The 26,499-nt window shown below is 45.6% G+C and overlaps 2 protein-coding genes across 3 annotated transcripts; both read left to right on the top strand.

Annotated features, from left to right (window-relative positions):
- Positions 1-7: 7 nt before the first annotated feature.
- PTGES3L (prostaglandin E synthase 3 like) lies at positions 8-6,805 on the top strand. Of its 2 annotated transcripts, XM_057715284.1 has the most exons (9): positions 8-26; positions 219-314; positions 673-786; positions 903-969; positions 1,075-1,173; positions 3,271-3,360; positions 4,598-4,651; positions 5,159-5,186; positions 6,697-6,805. In XM_057715284.1, the coding sequence occupies exons 2-9, from the start codon at positions 307-309 to the stop codon at positions 6,741-6,743; spliced, it is 507 nt and encodes a 168-aa protein (XP_057571267.1). In that variant the 5' UTR covers positions 8-26; positions 219-306; the 3' UTR covers positions 6,744-6,805. The 2 variants fall into 2 exon arrangements, with proteins under 2 accessions (XP_057571267.1, XP_057571268.1); XM_057715285.1 differs by lacking the exon at positions 6,697-6,805 and having other exon boundaries at positions 5,159-6,238.
- Positions 6,697-17,560, top strand: AARSD1 (alanyl-tRNA synthetase domain containing 1). The gene is made up of 13 exons (XM_057715282.1): positions 6,697-6,806; positions 8,272-8,406; positions 8,554-8,685; positions 10,430-10,589; positions 11,998-12,055; positions 12,445-12,601; positions 12,695-12,811; positions 13,052-13,182; positions 13,483-13,549; positions 13,749-13,840; positions 14,550-14,604; positions 15,726-15,820; positions 17,240-17,560. The coding sequence occupies exons 2-13, from the start codon at positions 8,368-8,370 to the stop codon at positions 17,373-17,375; spliced, it is 1,239 nt and encodes a 412-aa protein (XP_057571265.1). The 5' UTR covers positions 6,697-6,806; positions 8,272-8,367; the 3' UTR covers positions 17,376-17,560.
- Positions 17,561-26,499: the final 8,939 nt, after the last annotated feature.

Genomic DNA, 26,499 nt, shown 5'->3' with positions numbered 1-26,499 from the left:
TGAATGAAGCCGGGAAAAGTCCTTCCGTGTGTATCGACCTCTAGCCCTTGCTCTGGTCCCGGCGGGCGGGTCGTCTATTCCTAACGTGTATATTTCTGGAGCCCCCAAGATGTGAAGGGCTGCAGGGACTGTGTTCTGCCAGAGTCCCTTCGGAGTGCGGATCCCTTGGCTTAGGCCACGTTCCTCCTTCCTCCAAACCCTTTCCCCGACCATATAAGGAGAGGCAGCTGCTGGGGGCGTCCCCAGGATCTAAAGATAGCGGCCCCTGCCTCGGACTCCAAACGCCACCGGGCAGCGGGAGCCGCCATGGCACGGTAAGCGCTCTTTTCGCTAGAGATTCCTTTCCGCACGTTTTCTGGGTGCTCCAGGTTCTGCGAGGTCCCGTGGGAACCCCGGACCCCAGGTCTCTGTATCCTTGGGGTGGTGAGGGGAAGTGTGACCTGAATGTTCTCCATAACTCCCTACCTCTTTACTCTCGCACTTTCGGTTCTCCTCAGCTTCACCCTCACCACACACCAATCCCGTCACTCCCATTCCACCCCCTTCTGTCTTACTTAGCTTCGCTTCGACCGTGCTGTAGCATAAAACGTCCCTGTATTTTCCTCCACCTTTCCCAAATGCCCTGTCTTCCCTCTCCCACCCCTATGAAGCCCCACCTCAACTCCTCTTCAGGCAACATGCTCGGACCCTGTGGTACGACAGACCCAAGTATGTATTCATGGAGTTTTGTGTTGAGGACAGCACCGATGTCCACGTGCTCATCGAAGACCACCGCATTGTGTTCAAGTAATCCACCCTCCTCCCCCGCCCCCCAGGGCCTGGCTTCCTTGGGAACCTTTCCCGTCTCCTAATGCCCCCCACACTCAGCCTTCCTCATCTCCTTAGCTGCATTGTCTCTTCAGCTGCAGGAATGCCGATGGAGTGGAGTTTTACAACGAGATTGAGTTCTATGCCAAGGTGAATTGCAAGGTAAGGGTGGGATGGGACAGTAAGGGCTGGATGGGAAGGCTGCCTGGGAAGCTGGAGATTTATTCTAAACCTCAGACCCTAAGAATGATGCTCTCTATCTGGCAGGACTCCCAGGATAAGCGCTCTGGCCGCTCCATTACTTGCTTTGTGAGGAAATGGAAGGAGAAGGTGGCCTGGCCCCGGCTCACCAAGGAGGATATCAAGGTGGGTGTGTGGGAAGTGGCAGCTTTTTCTCCTGTGCTCTCTGTCTGTGTACCCAGGTACCCAAGTTATGTGTGGGAATCACCCCTGGCTCCTTTCCCACCAACATTCAATTACTCACCAGGTCCTGCCTATTTGACTTCCTAAATAGTCTTGAATCCGTGATTTCATCTCTTCCTAATTCAGCCCTTATCCATTACTGGGTGAGGTTTGTTGCATATTTTCAGCCCCAGCCTCAATCCATCCTCTGCATTGCTCCCAGCATGGTCTGTCTAAAACACACAATTAACCCTGTCGCTCTTCCTCTTAAGACTCTCCAGTGGCTTATTTTCCCCTAAAAGTTGAAAGTTGGCTTCCTGCTGGCTGGATCTGGCTCTCAAATTTATTTTAGCATTCTTCACAGTGTTAAAAGTTATTTTGATGGGTTACTGACATTTAAAAATGTGGAGATTTTGCCTTTTGGCCTGAGCCCCCATCTTCTAGTGATTCGCCCAAATGACCAACACAAAGGGAAAGAGGAGGGGCACCCGCTATATGTTCTCTAGATCTTCTGGAAAACACGGAGTTGTTCCTTCGGCCACATATGTGTGACTCTACAAGAAAGGTGATACTGTAGATATCAAGGGAATGGGTTCTGTTCAAAAAGGAATGCCCCACAATTTTTACTATGGCAAAATTGGAAGAGTCTACAACATCCCCCAGCATGCTGTTGGCATCGTTGTAAACAAATGAGTTAAGGGTAAGATTCTTGCCAAGAGAATTAATGGGCATATGAGCATATTAAGCACTCTGAGAGCTGAGATTGCTTCCTGAAATGTGTGAAGGAAAATGATCAGAAAAAGAAGGAAGCCAGAGAGAAAGGTACTTGGGTTCAGCTGAAGTGCCAGTCTGCTCCACCCAGAGAAGTACACTTCGTGAGAACCAATGGAAAGGAGCCTGAACTGTTGGAATGCATTCCCCGTGAATTCATGGCATGATAGGTATAAAGAAAATAAAAGATCTGGATTGTAAAAATAAATAAAATTAAAAAAATAAAAATGTAGAGATTTCACCTAAAAATCCAGATTCTCAGCTTCTCTCAGAAACTGGAGACTCTGGCCACAGTGGTCTAAATTCCCAGATGCCTAGAGTTGGAGCTTTAAATGGGGGCATGCATTCCACTTCGCTCCTTTTCATTATCTCCCTGACACTCCCGGGCATTTAAACTTGTAGCTTCTGCCATTTGGGTTAGAGTCTAAGCACCATAGGATGGCATATAAGCTCATGACTTGGCTGTTCTTTTCTTTTGCACCCTTTACTTTCTGCTTTAAACATCACATTTCAGCCACAGCAAACTGCTTGCAGCTCTCTTCCACATACGAGGCTATTACTTGCTTCGATACCTTTGCTCAAGCTCTGCCCTCTTCCTGGAAAGTCTCCATCACCACTACCTTTGCCCACCTAACCCCTGCTCATCCTTTAGGGACCTGCTACTCCAAGGAGCCTGGCTTCCTATAATATCCTCTACATAACTCATTGTCACACTTTCCACATTAAATTATAATGATTTATTTACATTTCCCTTCCCTACTTGCTTCCTGGTGGCTGGGACTGTGTTTTGAACATTTTAAAAATCCCAGTGCCAACCTCAGATCTGGCCCATAGTGTGTGCTCAATAAGTACCTGTTGCATGAACAAGTAAATATCTTCTTTCCCTGTCTAAATGTGGGAACTTGGAATATGGGCCTCAAAGGGTTGTCTCTGATTCCAGGGACTGCAGCTTGGTTGATTCGTAGGATGCTTTATGATACAGTTACCTTTCTAGATGTGTCATCTCTCTAGCCAGTTGGCTCCTGGAGGGCAGAGTTTCTATGCTTTCCATCCCCTACAATGCCTAGCATTGTGCTTGGCACTTAGTAAGTTCTTGGTAAATCTTTGCTACTGCTCCTGCTGATGACATGGCAGCCTGTAGAGGGGCTGGCCAAAGGGATGTTGTTGGAAAACGATACCCCCATTGACCCTCTTTCCCCCAAGCACGCTCCCACACACGTACCCACACTCATCTGTGCACTTCTGCTGCTGCCTTCCTGGCCTGTGACTCTCTGTGCTTTTCTCCTGCAGCCAGTGTGGTTGTCTGTGGACTTTGATAACTGGAGAGACTGGGAAGGGGAGGAAGAAGTGGAGCTGGCTCAGGTGGAACATTACGCAGAGGTAACGCTGGTTTCCGCCCGTCTCAGTCATTCTCTGTGACTGTCTGCACACGTTGCCCTGGAGGATTGTCATCAGGGCTAGGCAGAGGGACATGAGCTCCCCAGGCAGGCTGCGCATTGGTGTGATAGTCTTTATATGTTTTGTGCAATATTTATCTAGTAGGGATGAGAGATATGAATATTCTGTTAGTGAAACTGTATACATAGATTCATTCACTGTTTAGAGTAGAGCCTGTGTTCCGAAAAAGTTGGCAAAACCTTTTCCTACTTTTCTGTAATTCTTGTTCTCTCTTCTATTTTCTTTGTGTATGTGTGTGTGTTTTTCCTGAGCCAGACAGCTTCATGGGAGGCTCAAACTACGTAGTATAAAAGTTCACATCACAAAATAAATCACCAGTCCCCAATAAATTGCACCCTGCCATACGATATTTGGTTTCCGAATTTCAGCTATTTATTCAAGTTGCAAAAACACTAATAGTAACCCGGATTAGTAAGGAGGTGTGTATGTTTAAATTACCTTTTAAAAAGGGGATCAATTTTATATACACACTGCTATATTTAAAGCAGATAACCAGGGATTTCCCTGGTGATCCACTGGTTGAGAATTCATCTTGCAATGCAGGGGATGCCGGTTCGATCCCTGGTCGGGGAACTAAGATCCCACATGCCGCGGGGCAACTAAGCCCGTGTGGCCCAAACTACAGAGCCCACATGCTCTGGAGCCCGTGTGCCACAACTAGAGAGAAGGCTGTCTGCCACAACCACAACTAGAGAGAAGCTCATGCACTGCAACGAAGAGCCTGCGTGCTGCAGCTAAGACCTGACACAGCCAATAAATTTTAAAAAAAAGATCATTAATAAATAAAAAAAAAATAAAAGAGATAACCAACAAGGACCTACTGTATAGCACAGAGAACTCTGCTCAATATTCTATAATAACCTAAATGGGAAAAGAATGTGAAAAAGAATAGATACATGTGTAGGTATAACTGAATCACTTTGCTGTACACCTGAAACTAACACAAAATTGTTAATCAACTATACTCCAATATAAAATAAAAATTAAAAAAAAAGGGAGGATCAATTTACTTTTCTCCAGTTCATTCCAGTGATGTATTAGGGGCTTTAAAGCTGAGGCAGTTGTTTGCCTGGGACCATTTTCTTGTGGTCCATCGACATGCAGGTTGCTCTTCCCTTGCCCCTCTTCTCTCTTGTGACTACTTTCCTCTTCCCACCAGCTTTTGCAGAAGGTCAGCACCAAGAGACCTCCCCCTGCAATGGACGACCTGGATGTAAGTAAAGCATGCTGCGTAGCCCTTCACTTCCCTTTTAGCCCTTAAAAATAAAATACTAGAAAGCTCCTGTCCCAGTCTCTAGCACATAGTGGTTCTCAGTGCATGTTAGCCAAATCTGAGTTTGACACAGGGGGTCAAATGTTCTTCTCCATGCTTTAGAAAACCCCAGTAAGACCCTCCTCCCTTCCACCTCCCTCTCTGCTTCTCCTTTCTAGAGCAGACCTGGCCCTGTTGACTATCTTTACAGCTGTAAAATGACCAGTGGCATTTGCTGAAATCCTGACATTAAATGATGCATGGCACAGTGTTGTTTACTGAGTACCAGTGGCTTATTCTATCACCTAAAATTTAAATCCTTCCATGTTAGGCTCCCAAGGAGTTGTGTGATTCAGAAAATCACCAAAGAGAACTTGGAGAGCTGGAGGGAGTGAGAAGCGTTTGCAGACACAAATGTCCACTCTTTGCAGACTCTACAGGTGCTTTTGTCTTTTTTTTTCTCCCTAGGATGATTCTAACAGTGCCGACGCAACAAGTAATTAACTTTCTGTGACAGCAGAGCTGGGAAGGAGGCTGTGGCTTATCTTCCAGTCACTCTAACAAGCCAGGGCCTTGGCTGTGTACCAGGGTCCTCTGGGCCATCCAGACTTTCCTAGAAGCTATTAAGGGTCCTCCTTCATGCTTTATTTCTTTTTCCTAGGCAGTTGACCATGGCTGCTGTATCAGATGGCAGGATAGGAGAGGCGTAGAAGGGTGGGGCTTCTGACTTCTACCAATTGGCTGTGATCTTTGGGTTTGGGCCACTCATCAGGGCTTAGAAGCAGTGTATAGACTATAATAAATCTTTAGGAACTGTTCACTGTCTCTTTCCTTCTTGTACTACTTCCTCCTGGAGGCAAGCCTCTTCCCCGTCTATGGTTCCTCTGTAGTGGAAAGGTTGATGTCAGAGATCCTGGCCCTTACTGTCGAGATTGGAAGAAGAAAGATGTTGGGAGCAGACTTGTAACCAAGCTGGGGAAATTTCCCATGCCCAATCTTCAGAGCAGAAGCCAGCCTTTCACTGTATGGCTAATACTGCCACCTCTAGAACCAGCCAGAAACACATCTCAGCTTCGTGCATACTCCAGAAATATCTTTACACTTTTTTTTTCTTCTTTTTTTGCACTTAAAAAGCAGGTAGGCCATTTTTTGGCATTAGGAGAGCATTTCTTTAAATATCTTTATACTTTTAAAACTAATTGTTACATTAGTTAATGCCTATGTGTGTTTACTCCTCCATTCATCAGCTACCTCATTCATACACAAACATTTTTTGAGTGCCCAATGTGTACTTAAACTGTGACTTAAACAAAATGCAATACTCAGGCTTTGCCCTTGAACTCATGGTAAAGTAGAGATTTGTTAAAAAAAAATTAAACTCTGAATTTTATATCAGTAATATATGGACATACTTTAAAAAATTAAATAGTATAGAAGGGTTAAAATTTAAAGTAGAATTTGAACTCCCTCAGTAGCTGTAATGACTGTTAACAGTTTTTTCAATAAATTTATATATTTATGTCTATATCTTTACATTATACCTGTTATAAATTCCATAACACCTATAATTTATATTATATAATTATATAGTTATACATAAAACAATATACAACATACCTGGAACAAACATATACAGTATCATGTATCATTTATATACAGTACAGTATATCAATATATTAAAAGTTAACACGTGTATAGGCAAATGCAATGTGTATGTGTACACAATGGGAATCATACTATTAATACATCTTGCACTCTGCTTTTTTTCACTTAATATGTATTGGAGCTCTTTCTAAATCAGTGTACATAGATCTGACTCTTCTTTATGGCTACATGGCATTCAACTGAATATATTTTCCATAATTTAACTGGTTCCATATCAAGGGACCTTTAGGTTGTTGTTAGTCTTTTTCAGTTTTCAAACAAGGCTGCAAGGAACAGTTTAAAAAATAGATGCTTACGTATTTGGCAAGAATATATGTAGGGTAATTTTTTTTTTTTTCCAGCTGCACCACGCAGCTTGAGGGATCTTGGTTCCACCACCAGAGATTGAACCTGAGCCCTGGCAGTGGAAGCACCAGTCCTAACTGCTGGACCACCAGGGAGTTCCTATAGGGTAAATTTCTAAAAGTGGAATTGCTAAGGTCAAAGAACAGATACATTTAAACATTTTGCAAGGTTTTGCTAGGTTGCTCTTAGATGAAATCCTACCAACATTCACTTCCACCAACAAGAGTGCTCCATTCTCCAAAATGTTTTAGATATTTGCCAAGACAAAATTATACTTGGTTTAATGTGCTTTATTTTTTTTCTTTCTGACTGCACCAGGGGGCTTGCAGGATCTTAGTTCCCCAACCAGGGATTGAACCCGGGCCCTTAATAGTACAAGCACGGAAGCCTAACCACTGGACCACCAGGGAATTCCCTGGTTTAATTTGCTTTAAATTATGAGATTGCTCATTGTTTATTAGTGATTAATATTTCTTTTAATGTGCTCTGTCCATGTCTTTTGCCCATTTTGCTATTGACATTAGTTCTTAAAAAAAATACAAATCTGTATTTGTATCATGCTTTACAATTTAAGTATTTTTATATTATCTCATTAAAAATTTTGAACTTCATGTCAACCTTATAAAATAATTAGGTCTTTTCTTAATAGGTGCTTAAACAGGTCACAGTAAGTGGTAAAGCTGAGACCTGAACTTGTCTAGCATGTGTCCCCTTGCCCACAATTCTGAAGACCGAAAATTTTTAAAAATCGGCTTAAAAAAATTAACAGCAAAACTCATCTTGCAGCAAAATATGACCTAAAATGATGTGACTATTTATAGTCTTTGTTTATTCCATTCAGTTTATTTATTTCTCAGCATAAATACTGATACGTTTGATCACACGGAGTTTGCTCCAGAGTTCCAGATGGAACACATTAGGTAACACATGGGAATTAATCTGCATTCCTGCCTAAAAGCGGAAAAATGCTAAATTCTGAAACATCTGGAGACTTCAGGCTTTGTATTAATTGATTTAAAAAAGCAGAAAGTTAATCTTAACTTTTAATCCGTTTGTTTGAAGGTACTGATTGCAGTTTAACTTCTGTTAACCTCTTTATCTGCACTGTCCAGTCTGGTAGTACTGGTTACACGTGGTTACTGAGTACTTGAAATGTTGCTAAGTCCGAACTGAGATGTGCTGTTAAGTGTAAAATACACACCAGGTTTCGTAAATTATGTACGGGGAAAAAAAAACCCTCACTTATTATTTCACCGTTACATGATGAAATAATATTTTGGATATGGTGATTTAAATAAAAATATGAACATAATGTGGCTTGCATTACATTTCCATTGGGCGGCGCTGCAGTGTATCCAAGCCAGTACCATCCCCACTTCTATCAGCCGGGCTTCCGCGGGGTCGAATTATGTACATCCCTGGGGTCCAGCGGGGCCAAACAAAGTGCTTTGAGAAGCTCAGGCCGCAGTTCTGTTCTGTTTTGTCTTCTGGTTCTTTTCAGCCTACTCAACGCGTTTTCAATAAATTTGCCCAAACCACACCCCGTTCTTTGTCCTTTTGCTTCTGCGCAGAGAGGCGCTCGGAATGAAGATTGTCCCGCTTCGCTCTCCGTCCGCCGCCAGGCGCTAGCGTGTGTGCGGAGCCCGGCGTCCTGGGAGCCGGCAGCGATGGCGTTCCGGTGTCAGCGGGACAGCTATGCCAGGGAGGTGCGGCCGGGGGGGCGGGAAACCTGATGCTCTGAGCGGGTACGGCGGTGCGGGGAAGAGGGCGCCGCGTGGAGGGGGAGCCGAGCTGGATTCACTCCAGGTGCACTGAGGGCTGGGGTCGGGGCTTTCTCATCCCTCTCTACCCAGTTCACCACCACCGTGGTCTCCTGCCGTCCTGCGGAGTTGCAGACCGAAGGAAGCAACGGCAAGAAGGAAGTGCTGAGCGGTTTCCAAGTGGTGCTGGAAGACACACTGCTTTTCCCCGAGGGTGGGGGACAGGTATCAGGCCCGTGCCTTTCCCCTTCCTCTTCCCCGCTCCCAGGAAGCCCCTAATTCCTTTTTGACCAAGTGGGAAATGCTCTCCTGCGCCTCAGTCCCAGCTGTAATGAGTACGGGTGGAAATTAGTTCAGTTCAGTTTATTTGTTTATCCAGTAGGTAGTTATAAACAAATATTTATCTAGCCATAACATATGTTGGGTGCTGATCCAGGCTCTGAGGATAAAGGGTGAACAGGAATGTGTCTTTACATGCATAGAGTATTTATTGGAGAGAACAGACAATACGGTGAATAAGTAAGTAGTATACCAGCTATGATAAACGCTGTGAAGAAAATTAAAGGTTGAGGGAAACAGAGTGATGGGATGGCTTCCTAGGTAGGGGGCAAATTGTTTTAGTCGATAAATAAATGAGGTGAGGGAGTAAGGCGTTGCTTTATTTAGTAGTGCTGGCGGGGGAGGGGAAGTATTCCGGGAAGGAAGAATAAGTGCAAAGGACCTGAGGTAGGAATTTGATTGGGTGTTTGGCATGGACTGAAAATTTCCCTTGAAGGAGCACAACAGAGGGCAGACTTATCAATGCTGTGATGGGTAGGGACAAGGTCCAATGAGAACATGGGAAAGGAGGATAATAACACTAAAGGTGAGCCCTGTGGGAGAGGCTTTCCTAGCACAGAGAATAGCACAAACAAAGGCAGGGACGCCTGAAGGAATCTGACAAGTCTAGTTAGCTGCAAATAGTCCCACTGAGTTGGAGCCTATGGTATGTGTTGATGACAGCCTGGAGATGGCTTTGGAAAGGTAAGTGGGGGCCAGTTCAGAGGGCTTTTAAGGATGTGTTAAGGTGTGTGGACTTCATTCAGGAAGCTGTGGTGAGCCACGGAAGTACTTAGGCAAAGAAATGACGTGAGAGAACATATTCAGTAAACTTGACGGTGAGAAAGTTCCAATTTTTCCCAGCTTGGAAGTTTTCTGATCTGAAGGAAAACCTGTGACCTCAGTTATCAGTAGCAGGTTTCATTTTCATATACCACCTCTTCCAGGAAGTCTTCCCTAGTTCCCCAAGACTGTTAGGTTCCTTTCCTTTGAGCTCCTCTAGAACAATGTATTTTTTGGAACTATGGCAGGTTGCAGGTGCCTGTTCACATGTCTGTATTTTTCTCTAGACTCTTCAGTTCCATGAGGGACCATGTCTTGTTTATGTTCTATTCGTGGGCAGGCACAGTGCCTTGTAAGCAGTTGATATTTTGCAATATTTGATATTTTTAATGGGTATTTTTGAATGTAATTCTAGTAGCAGTGACGAAGATAGAGTGGAAGGAAGGAGAAAAATTCAGGTCGTTTTAGAAACTACTGAAAGATAAAAGTCTAAACCAAGGCCGTGAAAGTGAGGATTAAGTTTCTTTGGGTTTCACTAAAATTTTTGTTGCAGTAATTACAGCTTTTAAAAATTATTTATTTGTTTATTTTTAGAGTTCCCTGTGCTGTACAGTAGGGTCTCATTAGTTATCTGTTTTATGCTGTCATTACAATTTTTGTTTTCATTCTGTTGTTTTGTTGTGAAGAACAAAAGGTGTTCAGAGTGAAGAGGACAGAGGGAGTCCCCTCTCTTGGCATTGCTTCTTCTCCCTTAGGGGATCTCAAATTCTGGTTGTTTCTCTCACAAACTTTCCCTAGAGGGTCTTTGTATCCAGGAGCCAGGGTGAGCCCTGCCTGCCACCTCTGATTGTCTTTACTTCTTTCCCAGCCTGATGACCGTGGTACAATCAATGACATCTCTGTGCTGAGAGTGACCCGCCGGGGTGCCCAGGCTGATCATTTCACCCAGACACCTCTGACCCCTGGGACCGAGGTCCAGGTCCGGGTGGACTGGGAACGGAGGTTTGACCACATGCAGCAGCATTCAGGTAGGTAGGGTGGAATGGGGCACTTAAAGCAGGGGTAGTTGCTGTGTGTGGGAATGTCACAATTATTGAGGCATGGTTTCGGTTCTCTGGGAGTTAACCTTTTGGAAGAGCCAGGCATATTGAGAATCAGCTCCAATTCAGGCAGGACGTGATAAATGCTATAAAAAACAAAATGAGCAGTTAAAGTATTACAAGAATAACTGCTGGATTTAAGTATTATTAACTTCCCACTTGATGTCTTTATCTGGATATGTCTGACTCTTCCTTCTTAAACTCAAAATGTCCAAATTGGAATTAAAAAGCCACTCTCCACCCCCCCACCCCCCCCGACCTGACCTTCTGACCTTCTGTTCGCCTTCTCTGTGTTCAGTGCATGGCATCAGCATCCACCCAGTCGCTCAAATCCTGAAAGTCAGTTCAGACCCCTCTTTAGGGATAGCCAGTCAATCTGAGTCCTGTTGGTTTCTTTTCTCAGTGCTTCTCTACCTGCTTCCACTGTCAACACAGTCATTCTCATCCCAGCTCTCATCATCTCTCCCCAGACCTCTGTAATAGCCTCCCGGCTACTCTCGCTGTGTTCATTCTTACCTCCTTGAAGCCCATTCTCCACAAAGCAGCCGGAATATCTTTTAAAAATGTAAATCTGATCTGGCCACTCCCCTGCTTTAAAACTTTTAAAAGGCTGCCTGAGCTCATGATGAAGCCAAATGTCGTGTCATGGGCGCAAGGCCTGCCTGGGCTGGCACTTGTCTACTGCTCCAGCCTCACTCAGTGCCCCTGCCTCCTGCTCTCTGCATCCTGGCCATGCTGGCTTTCTCTTGTTTCCTTGAATACATCCTGCTTCTTTCCTCCTTCAAGGCCTTTGGCTGTCTTGTCCCCTTTGCCTTCACAGTTGATTCCTTCTCTTCCTCTTCCTCCTCCTCTTCACTGTAATCGATCAGGGGTAGCACTGTTATCTCTAGTGCCAAGCCCTGGGCCCTTCACGTGGTAGGCACTTGATAACTTTTTGTTGAATGAATGAATGTGGCACAATTAGCACTTGAGTTCAGATCCTGCCTCTGACGAGCTACATTGCCTTGGCAAGTTATTTGATTTCTCTAGACCTCGGTTTCCTCATTCACGAAGTGGCATCATAAAGCCTTTTGCAGAATTCTCCTGAGGATTTTCAATAAAGTATCTCTCAAGAGTATTACCCAAAAGGGACTTCCCTGGTAGTCCAGTGCTTAAGACTTTGTCTTCCAAAGCCAGGGGTGCAGGTTCGATCCCTGGCCGGGGAACTAAGATCCCACGTGCCTCACGGCCAAAAAACCAAAACATGGTCTTCAGCAGGAGAATTTCTGTGGTGACATTGACACTGGGATTGTGTGGCCTTCTCACTCTCCTCCCGTTTCCTCCTCTCTCTGCTTAGGGCAGCATCTCATCACCGCGGTTGCTGATAATCTGTTTGGGCTGAAGACAACATCATGGTGAGCAGGAGGCATAAGACTAACTGTCAGGCGTGGGTCCCTGACTGCCGGCCCCTTTCCTAGTAATGGCTCAGGGGTAGGAGGATGAAAACCTGCTGTGCTCACCTGTTCCCCTTGAAGATGGGGTGGCGGATGACTTTGTGTTTCCCCTGAGAAACATCTCCCTTTGCTTAAAAAAGAACATGGAATTTGGAGCCCAGTGACCTAGGGGGTGAATGACCTTGATCATGTTCCTTAATACCCTTCACCTGTAAAGTGGAAGTGACAGTCCCTACTTCGCAACATGTTTGTGAGGATTAAATAACAGCATTTACACGGACATGCTTTGTAAACTTGTGTTATTAATTGTCCCCCTCAGCATCCTGTGACCACTCTACTTCTTCTGGCAGGGAGTTAGGGCGACTCCGGAGTGTCATCGAGCTGGACAGCCCCTCTGTGACTGCAGAGCAAGTGGCTACCATTGAGCAGAGTGTCAATGAAAAAATCAGAGATCGGCTGCCCGTGTATGTGCGAGAACTGAGCCTGGATGATCCCGAGGTGGAGCAGGTGAGGGGGGAGCCAGCGGGGTGGCTTCCGTAGCGTGGCCCCCGAGGGCTCCTCATCAGATTCAGACAGCCCTCCTCCCTCCCTTGGTTCCAGGTGAGGGGCCGGGGTTTGCCGGATGATCATGCTGGGCCTGTTCGAGTCGTTACCATCAAGAGCGTCGATTCCAACATGTGCTGTGGGACCCACGTGAGCAATCTCAGTGACCTTCAGGTCGGTGAGGAAGGGCTCTTGACTGGGTGGGAGAGAGGGTGTTGGGGGTGGGGGATCACAGCAGGGCTGGGAGTGGTGGAGGGGAGGGGGGTACCTGAGGGGTCCTGAGCGAAGTCACCCTGTATTGCTTCTGAGCCGGTGGAGAGGTCTTGGTCGCGTACTCTCAGGTCCAGCACCTGCTGCGGTTCACACGTGTGTGTGTGTGTGTGTGTGTGTGTGTTACTTCCTTGCCTCATGTAGGTCATTAAAATTCTGGGCACTGAGAAGGGGAAAAAGAACAAAACCAACCTGATCTTTCTGGCTGGGAACCGGGTGCTGAAGTGGATGGAGAGGAGTCACAGCACTGAGAAAGCACTGACAGCTCTGCTGAAGTACGTCCCCTGCCGCGGCCTCCAGCTCTCAGCTCCTGGGCAGCCCGGAGCTTATTAGCCTTCCCAAATGTATGGTAGACAGAATACTCTAGGAGCAAGATGCAAGCATAAATGCTAAAGCGCTTTGGATAGTCAATCAGATGCACACAAAATGGTTTCTTCCTTTATATCCTCTCCTCCAACCTCCTGAGGCCTCTTGGAATGTCCCCGGGTCCCATCAAGAAGGGCACCATTGATTTGTACTTGACACCAAAAGCAGTTGGGAAGCTGAGCAGGCCTCCACAAACCTTTCTCTTGCAGGTGTGGAGCAGAGGATCACGTGGAAGCAGTGAAAAAGCTACAGAACTCCAGCAGGCTCCTGCAGAAGGTGATTTATCCATGGAGGGTGAAGAGGGCATGAGCTCTACCTGGAAAAGCCTCCCCAGACTCAGCCCCTCCTCCTAAGTGGCTGTGCAGCGTGTCATGGGCAGTGAGGGGGGGTGGAGGGGAGGGGAGGGGTGGGGAGTCGGTGTTTTTTCTGGTTACTTTTTCCCCGCCTGTTAACTAAGTTATGGCATCCATTTCAGAACAACTTGAATCTGCTCAGAGACCTGGCTGTGCATATTGCCCACAGCCTCAGAAACAGCCCAGACTGGGGAGGCGTGGTCATGTTACACAGGTGAGAGAAGGGCAGGGGTGCTGGGCTTGTGGCTCAGCGTTTCCCCTGTACGCAGTGCAGAGTGGGAGGTGGGTTGCCCCTTAATGCTGAGAAGATCCAAAGAAATGTGTTACCCTATAGATTCCTGGGTTTAATATAAATATCTTCACTGTAACTTTCTTTTAAAAAAAAAGTATAATTAATTTACAATGTATCATGGTGTTTTCTCCTGTGGAGCACTGGCTCTAGGTGCATGGGCTTCAGTAGTTGTGGCACACGGGCTCAATAGTTGTAGCTCACAGGCTCTAGAGTGTAAGCTCAGTAGTTGTGGCATATGGGCTTAGTTGCTCTGTGGCATGTGGGATCTTCCTGGAGCAGGGATTGAGCCCATGTCCCCTGCATTGGCAGGTGGAGTCTTAACCACTGCACCACCTAGGACGTCCCCACTGTAACTTTCATTCGTGCCTTCCCTCATCTCCTTTGCCATCTAACAGGTCTCCAGTTACCCAGGTGAATCCTGTTTAAGGGGGACAGAAACAAATGCAAAGCTTTTTATAATGTGCCAAGGCTGAGAAGGATGTTGGACTGGCCCTCAGCTAGCACTCTCTTTCTCTGGGACTTTGCACAAAAGGCAGCAGTGAGGCCAGCCTCACGAGGGGGAGCTGGGCTTCTTGCAGTTTCCTAGCTCACTTTGCAACCTGAATCTCACGGTCTGTGCTCTTTGTTTTAGGAAGGAGGGCGATTCTGAGTTCATGAATATCATTGCCAATGAGATCGGGTCAGAGGTAAGAGGAGCGTGAGGTTCTCCAGCTTGGGTGGAGAGCTGGTGAGGGGCGTCAGGTTAGTGAGGTCCTTCCACGTGAACACATGAAGAATAGGGAACAGAAATTCATTCAGCACTATTTTCTCAGCACTGACTGTGAACCAGGCTCCGTTTCAGGTGCCAGGCTCAGTCAATGTTATTGACCTTTCTGGGGCTGTGACATTTACCAGCTTCAGAGCTCCTTTTATCAGAACCAGAACTCCTCCATGCCACTCACATTTATATGTGCTGAGGGCCTGATTTCAGGATTATGGGGGTTGGCTAGGCCCTTAGAAGCCAATCCCTTCCGTTTTCCTTTGCCTCTGGCTTCAGCCGCCCCTCCTGGTACTGACAGTCCAGAGCTTGGTGGTGTCCGGGTGTCTGTTTTGCATTCACTCTGGAAACACTTTCTGGAATATCTGATCTGGGCCAAGCAGTGTGTATATATCTCTCTTCTTAATTCTGTGTAGAGAGTCCTGATTCTCAAGGAGCTCACTCTTGAGTCTGGGAGACAGCCGTGTTTGTTAGCATATAATTTTGGGTGGTTGATGCTAGAGGCAGAGGAGCGCATTCCCTGAAAAGGCCGGGGAGGCTTCAGGGCAGGGGCCTAGAGGACTGCTAGCAGTCCCTAGCAGACAAGGGAGCCAAGGCAGCCAGGCAGATAGAAACACGGGGGTTTCAGTGACAGCAGGCACAGAGTATGGGGGGAGTGGGGTGGCCAGGCTGCAGAGGTTGGCGGGAGTCAGATCATGAGAGGTGTTTTATGCTTGGTCACAGTCAGCAGCCTTCTGCCCCCTTCTTAATTTTCAACCTACATTCCTATAGCCACTCTCAAGGTTTCTTGGCCCTAGTGGGCCCCAGAGTGGAGGGGCCACCTTACATTCATCAGGAGCGTCACTTGTGGTTTAGGGAGGAAAACCTGTTTTTCTTTTGAGATATAATTGACATATAACATTGTATAAGGTGTATGGTGTGTTGATTTGATAAATTTATGTATCGCAGTATGATAAAAATCTGTTCTTGAGACCAAAGAGAGTGCAATTTACAGGGGATTGACTGCGCATCTTTAAGTATCAAAGCTCATCTTCTTGTCTTCCGTCCTAGGAGACCCTCCTGTTCTTAACTGTGGGCGATGAGAAAGGTGCTGGGCTCTTCTTGCTGGCAGGGCCAGCTGAGGCTGTGGAGACCCTGGGGCCCAGGTAATCTTCCGTGGGCTGCATTGTATGGGTGGGAGAGCATGTAAGCCTAACCTAATACTGCCCTTGACGGATGCAAAGGACCGCTACATCTACATCTCATTTTGATTCACATCACAGCCATGTGAGGTTGCTGAGCAGAAATAATGGTCACCACCATCATTCCCAGTTTTATAGATGAGGGACAGCACACTGTGTGCCTGAGATCTCATGGTTAAAGTGGCAGAGCTGAGACTTGAGCCCAGGACTTGTGGCTCCAAATATCATGTGTTTTGTGTTTTTTCTTTTAGAAATTGAGGTTCATAAGTGATACATGAATACAGGTGCTGGATTCTCACTAGGCAATGGAGCAGGTGCTTAAGGCATCAGCAAAGCGGAGGCACAAACTTGGGGAAAAAATTAGAATTTTGAGACGGAATCAAAAAAAGCCTTGATGTAATTATTATAGAAAAATCAGAATTGTGTTGGACTTCTTTACCCTTATATTATTGTTTATATTTTCTTACTTTAAATTAGATATAGAGGTGGATTGCCCCGTATTCTTTCTGGCATTTAGGGTATTTGAAGTCTTTATTGGTTCTGATGATTATGTGTTCACTGTAAAGCATTGAAGGAAAACAGAAGTATTCAGAGCAGAGATTCCTGACAGGCAGTCAGATGTGGCCGATACACTGGTTTGGCCTGTGTACTAGTTTAAATTTTCAAAATTAGTTGCTGCATTTAAAAATTAGATTTTTATTTAAAAATTGAGAGTTCTTAGAAAATAATAAATAAATAGATACATACATAAATACATAAATAAATAAATAGAGAGTTCTTCTGGTGTTAAACCATGCGTAGACGACCTGCTTCTGGGTCGGGGTTTCGTACGTAGCAGAGCAGCTCCCTCGCTACGATCTATTGAACGTCAGCCCTTGACACAAGGGTTTGTAAAAAAAGAAAAAAAGGGAAAATTGAGAGTTCTAGCTTTTCTCACAAAAGGAGAAAAAAGGCACACTCTGGCAACGCTGGGCCCGCATTCCCGCAGGGTAGTATCTACGAGGACGTGGGCAGCGGCTGCCCCTCCAGGCAGCACAGGCCCGGCGGTGCCACAGGCCCCCCTTTCTCGCTCAGCCCCAGGGGCTTCCCTGCTGTCCCCGCAGGCCTTTGTGGCCGTAGCTCTTTGCCCCAGTTACGCTCATCCTGCCCCCTGGAGGTTGCCATAATTTAGCCCGTTTCTGAACACTTCTGTTGTTTCCAGTTACTCACTCTTACAATATACATGGGGCATGTATCTTTATGCGCATGTGCAACTGTTTCTAGAAGCCGTCTACTTTTTCCTTCCTGCTCCTCAGCCCAGGGCGAAAGCCTCAGGGCTCCCCTTGGTTTTCCTGTGACTTTTCCCTCAAAGACCCCGTCCCTGACGATCTCTCTGCTCCTCAGGGTGGCTGAGGTGCTGGAAGGCAAGGGAGCGGGGAAGAAAGGCCGCTTTCAGGGCAAGGCCACCAAGATGAGCCGGCGGGCAGAGGTGGAGGCGCTTCTCCAGGACTACATCAGCACGCAGAGTGCAGAGGAGTGAGGGCTCGGGGGCCTCCCTGGTCGTCCGTTGACAGCGATCCTCCTGTGACCACAGAAGGAGGCTCTTGGACAATAAAATAGTTTGACTGGAAATGATTGTGGTACCATGTATGAGTAGTGATGAATTTATACAGTATATTCCAGTGTGCTTATACGATCAGTGTCTTTGTGAATAAACAGCTTTCTTTTTTTAAAAATTTATTTATTGAAGTATAGTTGATTTATACAATGTTATGTTAATTTCTGTTGTACAGTAGAGTGATTGAGTTATATAGACATTCTTTCGTAATCTTTTCCATCATGGTTTATCACAGGATATTGAATATAGTTCCCTGTGCTGTACAGTAGGACCTTGCTGTTTATCCATTCTAAATATAATAGTTTGCATCTGCTAATCCCAAACTCCCAATCCATCCCCTCCCCTCCAGCTCCGTGGCAACCACAAGTCTGTCCTCTGTGTCTGTGAGTGTTAAACAGCTTTCTAATTCAGCTCCTGTTAGGCATATCCTACCCGTGAATGTTATGTTGATGAACTGTACTAATTTATCTAAACCCAGCTGCAGTCTGTCTTAGTATAGAAATTCAGCTGCCTAAGGGGATGTGATGAGTCAGGCTGGAGGCTTGGCTTAGGGCTTAGACTCACATCTCTTTGTTTTCTCTTATTTTTTCCTTCTTTTCCTAGTCTTATGTTTCAGAATTAAAAGTTATCAATGACTTTGTAAATAGGGCAAGAGGCCACAAAAATATATAGTAGAAAGATGTACCAAGTCTGCTATTGAGGCAGGAAAAGGATGGAAAAAGATACCAGGCAAGACTAACCCAGAGAAAGCTGGCGGCATTATTAGTATGAAACTTTAAGGCTATAAGTCTTTAAGAATCATTATTAGCTGCCCTCCCTCCCCACCTCCAAAGAAAAAAAGGAATTCCTTGGTGGTCCAGTGGTTAGGACTGGGCACTTTCACTGCTATGGCCCTGGGTTCAATCCTTGGTCAGGGAACTAGGATCCTGTAAGCTGCCCACCGGAGCCAAAGAAGAAAAAAAAAAAAAAAGGAATCACTATCAGAGACCAAGAGGGACATGTGATGCTAAAAGGAAGATAAAATAGTTCTAAATTTGTGTAATAACAGCCTCAAAATACATAAAGCAGACGTTGACAGATATAAAAGGAGAAACAAATCCATAATTGATGGAAGATTTAAAGTCATCTTTCAGCAGCTGGTAGAACAAGAGGAAGCGTTATTTCAAGGTTAAGAGCATAGTCTTTGGAGTTTCAGGGACCTGAGTAGAAGTCCTGGCTTTGTGCATCTGTAGGTGGTAGAACTATAAAGAAAAGCAAGGAAGTGATTTTAAAAGTCAGGACAGCATTTACTGATAACTTCTGGGCAGGGAGTGAAGCAGGGCGGAGAAGAGACCCAAAATGGGGGTGGGCGGGTGGTTTCTGAGGTGCTGGCAGTGTTCTGTTTCTTGACTTGGGTGACGGTTGCACAGGACTTTGCTTTACAATTATGCATTGTAGTCCACATTTATGTTTTATTCCATGAGGTTATATTTCACAATTTAAAAATACAACTAAAAAAAAATCTGGTTCTGTTGTTTACTCACTTGGGAAAGTTATCTTGCCTTTTCAACCTTCACTTTCCTCACGAGTAACATGGCAGTAACGGGAGTGCCTAGTTCTCTGGGGTGTTGTTTTTTTTTTTAATTAATTAATTAATTAATTTTATTGGCTGTGTTGGGTCCTTTTTGCTGTGTGTGGGCTTTCTTTAGTTGCAGTGAGTGGGGGCTACTCTTTGTTCTGGTGCTCGGGCTCCTCATTGTCGTGGCTTCTCTTGTTTCAGAGCACGGGCTCTAGGTGCATGGGCTTCAGTAGTTGCAGCACATGGGCTTAATAGTTGTGGCTCACGGGCTCTAAAGCGCAGGCTCAATAGTTGTGGTGCACGGGCTTGGTTGCTCCGCGGCATGTGGGAATCTTCCTGGAGCAGGGCTCGAACCCCTGTCCCCTGCATTGGCAGACAGATTCTTAACCACTGCACCACCTAGGAAGCCCTCTGGGGTGTTAAGAAGTAACATATTCAACTAAGTGCTCAAGAAAGCACTTTGTAGGTTCCCGGAGGTGCCCTAGGAACGGGTAATTTTTGATGACCTAATGTTCTGTTTGTCTTTACCTGCAATTGGAGAATTGATTGTAACAGCAGGAGCAGTTGCCCTTCCGCCACCCCCAGGGGAGCTGCATCCCTGGGCAGCGGTGCTGCTGGGAGTGGACATGGGTGCAGGCACCCTCTGTGCTTTTCCATGTTATTTTGGAGCTATGATTGAGGCCAAGGGAGGCTTCTTTTGAACCCGGCAGCTACTGGTGAATAGCTTCAGATTAGGTGTCCATCTCCTTGTTCACACAGGGACTTTATTCAGGTAAAATTCCCACATGAGGAAATTCTGCTGCTGTTCCTGCTAGAGAAACTGAGGCAGGCAGGAAGCATGGCTTCATAGAATTTGGCCATAAGGAACTGAGCGGTTACCTAGGGCCGTGGCTTCCAAACTTTCGTCTTCGATTTAAATAAAGGAAGTTTTCCTCATCATTGTACATGTTAGCAGCCCAGTTCGGAAATGGATGAAAGCTGTGCTGATCTGGTTGGAAAAAGGAGTGGAAGCTTGGAGTTTTGCAGGCACTTGAGGGCCTTGAGGTGCCCCCTGGAGCCACAGGGCACCATTTGGAAACCATTGATTTAGTGTAACTACCTTATTTTATAGATGAAAAGGGTCAGGGAAGTTAGGTGCCATTGGGTGCATAGTAATAGTACCATAGGGCAGTAAGCGCCCATGTAGTTAAAAAGATTAGCTTCAAGTTAACAGGTACTTTTTAATGTGCCATTCCATTGCAAAGCAGAGACAAATCCCCCCAAACAGCCCCTGTGTTTTTCCCTCACAGGGCATGTCAGTTATGATGTTTGTGCTGGTCCTGCAAATCAAACTTGGGGTTGAGTCCCAGGTCTCCTGATGACGTTATGTGCTTGCGTGTGCACGTGATATACCTCTAGAAAGTTCAGGATGGATACAGCGCTGGTGTGGAATCATTTTTTCCTCCTGTGTCAAGAGCCCCTAAGGAGAGAATGACGGTGTCCAGTTAGTTTTCTCCCAAAGTGAAAGAAGCTAAAACAGCTTGTTTGGTAAGATTGAAAGCCACAAGGCAGCCTACTTCTCAGGGGCAGAAGTCTGGAATCTGAGACTTTAGCTGGAGCCAGGAGGTGGTTGAGTGGCTGCAAGGAGGTGGCCAGAAGGAAGAGGACTTTGAGTTTCTGAGGCAAAATTTAGACATTGATGTTGCATCAGTAGGCTGCCGAAGGGGTATGAAAAGCATTGAGATATTTTTTTTTAAGTGTACTTTTAAAATTTTTTGGCCATACCACGCAGCATGTGGGATCTTAGTTTCCCCACCAGGGATCAAACCCATGCCCCCTGCAGTGGAAGAGTCTTAACCACTGGACTGCCAGGCAAGTCCCTAAAAAATGTATTTTTAATTAATTAATTAATTTTAATATTTTGGGGTCACAGATTTAGTCCTTTTTGTGGGGGGGTCTGCATTTGGTCTTCATTGCTGTGTGTGGGCTTTCTCTAGTTGCGGTGAGCGGGGCTGCTCTTCCTGGTGGTGCATGGGCTTCTTGCAGTGGCTTCTCTTGTTGCAGAGCAGCGGCTCTAGGCACACAGGCTTCAGTAGTTGTGGCACACGGGCTCAGTAGTTGTGGCGCACAGGCTTAGTTGCTCCATGGCATGTGGGATCTTCCCAGACCAGGGCTCGAACCCATGCCCCTGCATTGGCAGGTGGATTCTTAACCACTGTGCTACCAGGGAAGACCCTAAAAAATGTATTTTTAAAAAATCTTTCTCCAGCACTGCTCCTGCCCAGTTTTCCTTGCCAGAGACAACCACTAATTTTTTTATGTATGCTGTGGTAGTATTTTTTCATAAATGTGTGTAAATCTTCCCTCTTTTGAAACATACTGTACACTTCTCTGCATCTTACTTTCTTCAGTTAAATGAGTTTCATGTTTTAAAACAAAACCATAGTGTAAAAGTTATGCAGTACAAAATGGAATCGTTGATAAGAGATGGGGAACTATTACTTGCTTCACAGAAGGGTCCTTACTTACAGAAGGACTCAGGCAGGATTCCCTTCAACAGAGACCCAAGGGAATTTTTTTTTTTTTTTTTTTTTTGGCCATGTGGCCTGTGGGATCCTAATTCCCTGACTAGGGATCGAACCCGGGCCCCCAGTGGTGGCAGCATGGAGTCCTAACCCTGGACCGCCAAGGAATTCCCATGAGTTCATTTTCTTATGTGTGAGATCTCCCTCTCTCCTTCTACGCTTCTGTTTCACTGGGGTGTAATAAAAAGAGCAGTGGACTGGGGCCATCCTTGCTTGCCACCCTCGGGTGGGTTCTGGTCACGTGGGCTTAGAATGACCATATCATTTACCATCCAAACTTGGGCACTTGTAAGAGTGAAAGGACCATCTCTCCAGAACCATAGTCACAAACGACGTTGGTCTTGGGCAAATCCAGGGTGTCTGGTTTCCCTGCGGAGACTCCCTGACCTTCAGTTTCTTGACTTGCAAGTGGGGATGCAAACACGATGTCCTAAGAGAGAAGGAACTTTCTGAAATAATTAGGAAAATGCATCAACATTTGAGCAAATTATGTGAAAACAGTAACTAGTTGTAAATAGGAAGGGAAAATAAAGCAGCACTTTTTGAACCAATGATGTCATTCACGCCTGTCAAAGGGGCCCTAATCCAATGCCCCGGGAAGAGGAACAGTTTGTATTCAAGGGACGGGGTGGATTATCTTTTGTGAGGTTCACCAGAAAATCAAGCAGAGTGCTTTAATCATTTATTAGGGTAACATTAAATGACGACCAAGAGAATAATAGGTATTAGTTAGCACAAAACGTGGCAGAAAAAATTAAGTACACCTACACACACACAGATTGTATATTCTGGAACATTGCTAGAATCCACTTTTACAGCATAGAAACAGTGAGAAGGGGCTCCCTCTTGGCTAAGAAAGTTTTATGACTTAAGTACCCATAAATTGCTGAAGACAGATGCTGAGGCTCTCACCAAGGTGAGGGTTTCCTTTGTAACTCTGTGTGCACATGTAGGTGCTGGGTCAGATTTAAGCAAGAAAAACAAAAGACAGCAGATAAACGCCGGACACAGAGCAGGAGACAGCCTGAATTCAGGCAGGCAGGGTGCCTAAACGTCCTGTAGCTCCACCCCACCCTTTAGTCCTGAGTGGAAACCAGAGAGTCGGCCAAGTTATGCTAGAATGCCAGGTCTTTTCCTTAATAAGAACTTAAATAAACTCCAGGGCCCTGCTGGGAAAACAGACGGCTCAACGTACCCTAATGAAACACTCTTGCAGAAAGCTTCTGTGTCTCCCATTCCTTTCCTGAATTGCATCCAAATTATGACTAAAGTGCCTTTGACAGAGGGCAACCAGGGCTATTTGGGAAAGAGTGATGGAGACGTTTTCTTCTTTTTTCCAGAAAGGGCTGCACCTTCTGTGCAGACTACTGCTGGCAGAGTGCCAGGCTCTCAGTGTCAAGGACCAAGAGCGGGTTTTGGTGCACTGACCTGGGCCAGTGTCCAGAGGAGAAGAGGTGCTCAGAGCAAGAGCCTGTCTCTCTCTTTTGCTGCGTCCTTCCGTGAACTCCCTGTAGAAGCCACCTGCAGCCAAGGCCTCCTGTAAACATCCCTGCTCATCCTCAAACTCCAACCTCAAAGCCAAGTGTTTTAGAATCAATCTTTTCTTCTGTGAAAATAAAATTCCTCTTTCTTCCATGTCACCTAACTTGTTTTCGTTGTTATTGTTGATTCTGGCATACAATAAACAATCACAGAATTCACTTGTTTGTGTATTCAACAGATATTTATTGAGAGTGTAGTGTGTGTCGGACACTATTCTAAGAACTGGGCCGCACTGGTTGATAATACAGCTGTGGTCATTGTTCTCCATGGCATTTGAGGTCCTCGAGAAGAAAGAAGAGAAAGAAGCAAATAAGTGTAAAATTATACATTCTGTTAAGTCAAAGAGGAAAAGAACAGTGTGTCATAGTAAGAGGATAATGGGGGGAGGGGAGCAGAGGAGACTATGGCACCAACAACGGAGGCTTGAGGAGACTTTAGTCCCTCCTGGGCCCCAGCATCCAGGCCGTCTCACATACAGCAGTGCGCTTAACAGGCAAACAAAACTAGTTTATTCGAAGACAACTGCTGGTTTCCCTTCCAACCAGATGGTCATCGCTGAAGCCCTTCTTCTTCTTCTTCTTCTTCTTTTTTAAATAAAGAGAATGTTCATTTTTTTGGCCGTGCTGCACGGCTTGTGGGAGTTTAGTTCCCGGACCAGGGATTGAACCCAAGCCCTTGGCAGTGAGAGCAAGGAGTCCTAACCACTGGACCACCAGGGAATTCCCTTTAGCCCCTTCTTTATAGGAATTCTGGACTGCTAATTGTCCTCAACCCCAGAAAGGTCTTTTTTTTTTTAAAGATATAATCTCATATTTATTGACATAATCATTATTTGTTATTTAATCATTCATTTAAATCATTTATTATTTAATGATTTTTTAAAAAATAAATTTATTTTATTGGCTGTACACAGGCTTTCTCTAGTTGCGGTGAGCAGGGACTACTCTTCGTTGTGGTGCGTGGGCTTCTCACTGCAGTGGCCTCTCTTGTTGCAGAGCACAGGCTCTAGGTGCGTGGGCTTCAGTAGTTGCAGCACATGGGCTCAATAGTTGTGGCTCACAGGCCCTAGAGCGCAGGCTCAATAGTTGTGGCACACGGGCTTAGTTGATCCAGGGCCTGTGGGATCTTCCTGGGGCAGGGACTGAACCCATGTCCCCTGCATTGGCAGGCGGATTCTTACCCACTGCGCCACCTAGGAAGTCCTCCAGGAAGGGCTTAATGAGGCTGATGGAATGACTTGGTCCAGTGATTGACTCCACGTTCCCAATGCAGGGGGCCTGGGTTCGATCCCCAGTCAGGGAACTAGATTCCTCATGCGGCAACTAAGGATTCCGCATGCCTCAACTAAAGATCCTGCATGCTACAACTAAGATCCAGCACAGTCAAATAAATAAATAAATAAATATTTTTTAAAAAAGAAGCTGATGGATTCATCAGTGAGTCATATATATTTTGGGCACTTTTTACATGGCTGTTACAAGGAGGCAAAGAATAAAACAGACATGAAGCTTGTGATTCTCTTCACCCAAATGAGCCTCTCCCACCACTTTTAGGCTATTTCTTCTGATCCCCAGAGGCCCACCTCCCTTTCCATTAACAGAAGGTAAATCCTGTGTTATACCCCAGCAAAAAGAGGGTGACAAAAGCATAGTCTGAAAAAGACCTCATGAACATAAGGAAGTTACACTTGATAAAAAAAAAACCTCTGCTGGGCTTCTCTGGTGGTCCAGTGGTTAAGAATCCACCTGCCAATGCAGGGGACACGGGTTTGATCCCTGGTCCAGGAAGATCCCACATGCCATGGAGTAACTAGGCCCATGCGCCTCAACTACTGAGCCTGCGCTCTAGAGCCCGGGAGCCACAACTAATGATGAGCCCACGCGCTGCAACTACTGAAGCCCACGAGCCTAGAGCTCGTGCTCTGCAACAAGAGAAGCCACCACAATGAGAAGCCTGTGCGCTGCAAGGAAGAGTAGCCTGCTCTCTGCAGCTACAGAAAGACTGTGCACAGCAAAGAAGGCCCAACACAGCCAATAAATAAAAATAAATTAACAAAAAAAAAACCCCTCTGCTAATTGCAGTTCCAACTAGTGAAAAGCAGACTTTAGTGCCACTGCCCAATTTTTATTATTGTTTGGTTGGTATTAAACACATACAGTTCTGCCAGGCGTTGTTCTAAGCACCTTATAAATATCAACTCATTTAATTCTCAGAACAACACCATGAGATGGATTCCATTGTCATCCCCATTTTACAGATGAGGATACTGAGGCACAGAGCGATAAGGAGCTTGCCTGAGGTCGCACAGCCAGTAAATGACAGGGCACAATTTTGAACCAGCAATCTGGCTCCCGAGCTCATCTGCCTAACCACCGTGTTGTGTGGTCTCTGAGTAGCATAGCTACTATATCAGTAAGTAGTTATATAAGCATTAGTAATATACTTTAAAATTATATAAATTAATTTGTGTACAACACACACACACACACAGCCAATATCTTTTCTTTTATAAACTAGCATCTTTCTCATAGTAATATAAGTGATTCCAGGCCGGGGGCATTTAAGGATCTTAAGGCTGTCTGGTGCTTTTGGCAAGGAAAAAGGATCAAATAAGCAAGCTATAAATAGAAGTGAAAACCTTCCATTACAATGTTGCCATGTAGCCTCTAACTTTACCTCTGTTAGGGCAGGTACATATATTATCATGCTGAAAGCCAGGGGCTTATTCTTTTAGGGTCCAAAAGAGAAACCCCTTATTCCCCACATTTAATTCTAAGCCTGTCTCCCGATTTCTGTTACTCTGGGCTTGATTTCTATGAAGACAACATTCCATGTGTTTTACAAGCGGTGCTTGAAAAAGTGTACTTTGCCTGTTTTGGATCGTTGGTGTGGGTAAGTCCGGGAATTCCACCCAGCTTTGGAAAAGGCTGAAAAGCTGTCTGGAAAAGTTTCACTATCCCGTTTTCTTTGGCTGTGTCTTTGCTGCCTGTTACCAGCAAGATTAACTTATCCTGAAGTTTTGCATGAAAACTAATTCTGAATTTCTTCTGCTCTTGTCATTTGCTTTTTGTCTCAGAGCAGAATCCTCTAGTAGTCTCGGTCCCAACAAAGGCACCGTCCTCTGCACTTTAACAGCAGAGGGTGCTGTGAGCCTGTGGTTGCCCAGGCCTCCGCCAGAAAAAAGAAGATAAAAGAGCCCCGGCTGATTCAGCCAGCCTGAGACGGGCTGCTCATCATCCTGGCCCCTTGTGGCTACTGAAGGTCTTGTCTGTGGGACGTGGAGTAGTCAGACATTTCTCTAAAAGCCAGCAGGGAATCAAGAGACAAGGTGTGGCCTTCTGGAAATGATTTGTCATTTGTGTTTTTGAGAGTTTTAACCCTC

This window comes from Hippopotamus amphibius, chromosome 17 (assembly GCF_030028045.1).
Source record: "Hippopotamus amphibius kiboko isolate mHipAmp2 chromosome 17, mHipAmp2.hap2, whole genome shotgun sequence".
Taxonomy (NCBI): domain Eukaryota; kingdom Metazoa; phylum Chordata; class Mammalia; order Artiodactyla; family Hippopotamidae; genus Hippopotamus; species Hippopotamus amphibius.
Note: the sequence above shows the minus strand (reverse complement) of the source record. Positions and strands in the feature narration are given on the sequence as shown.

Bases quoted from the DNA above. Each gene is read 5' to 3' on its own strand.
- PTGES3L (XM_057715284.1), top strand. The intron at 4,652-5,158 runs GTAAGTAAAGCA...TTTTCTCCCTAG, and splicing joins CTGCAATGGACGACCTGGAT to GATGATTCTAACAGTGCCGA. The intron at 5,187-6,696 runs GTAATTAACTTT...TTTTTTTTCCAG, and splicing joins TAACAGTGCCGACGCAACAA to CTGCACCACGCAGCTTGAGG.
- AARSD1 (XM_057715282.1), top strand. From the start codon at position 8,368: ATGGCGTTCCGGTGTCAGCGGGACAGCTATGCCAGGGAG. The intron at 8,407-8,553 runs GTGCGGCCGGGG...CTCTCTACCCAG, and splicing joins GGGACAGCTATGCCAGGGAG to TTCACCACCACCGTGGTCTC. The intron at 8,686-10,429 runs GTATCAGGCCCG...CTTCTTTCCCAG, and splicing joins TCCCCGAGGGTGGGGGACAG to CCTGATGACCGTGGTACAAT.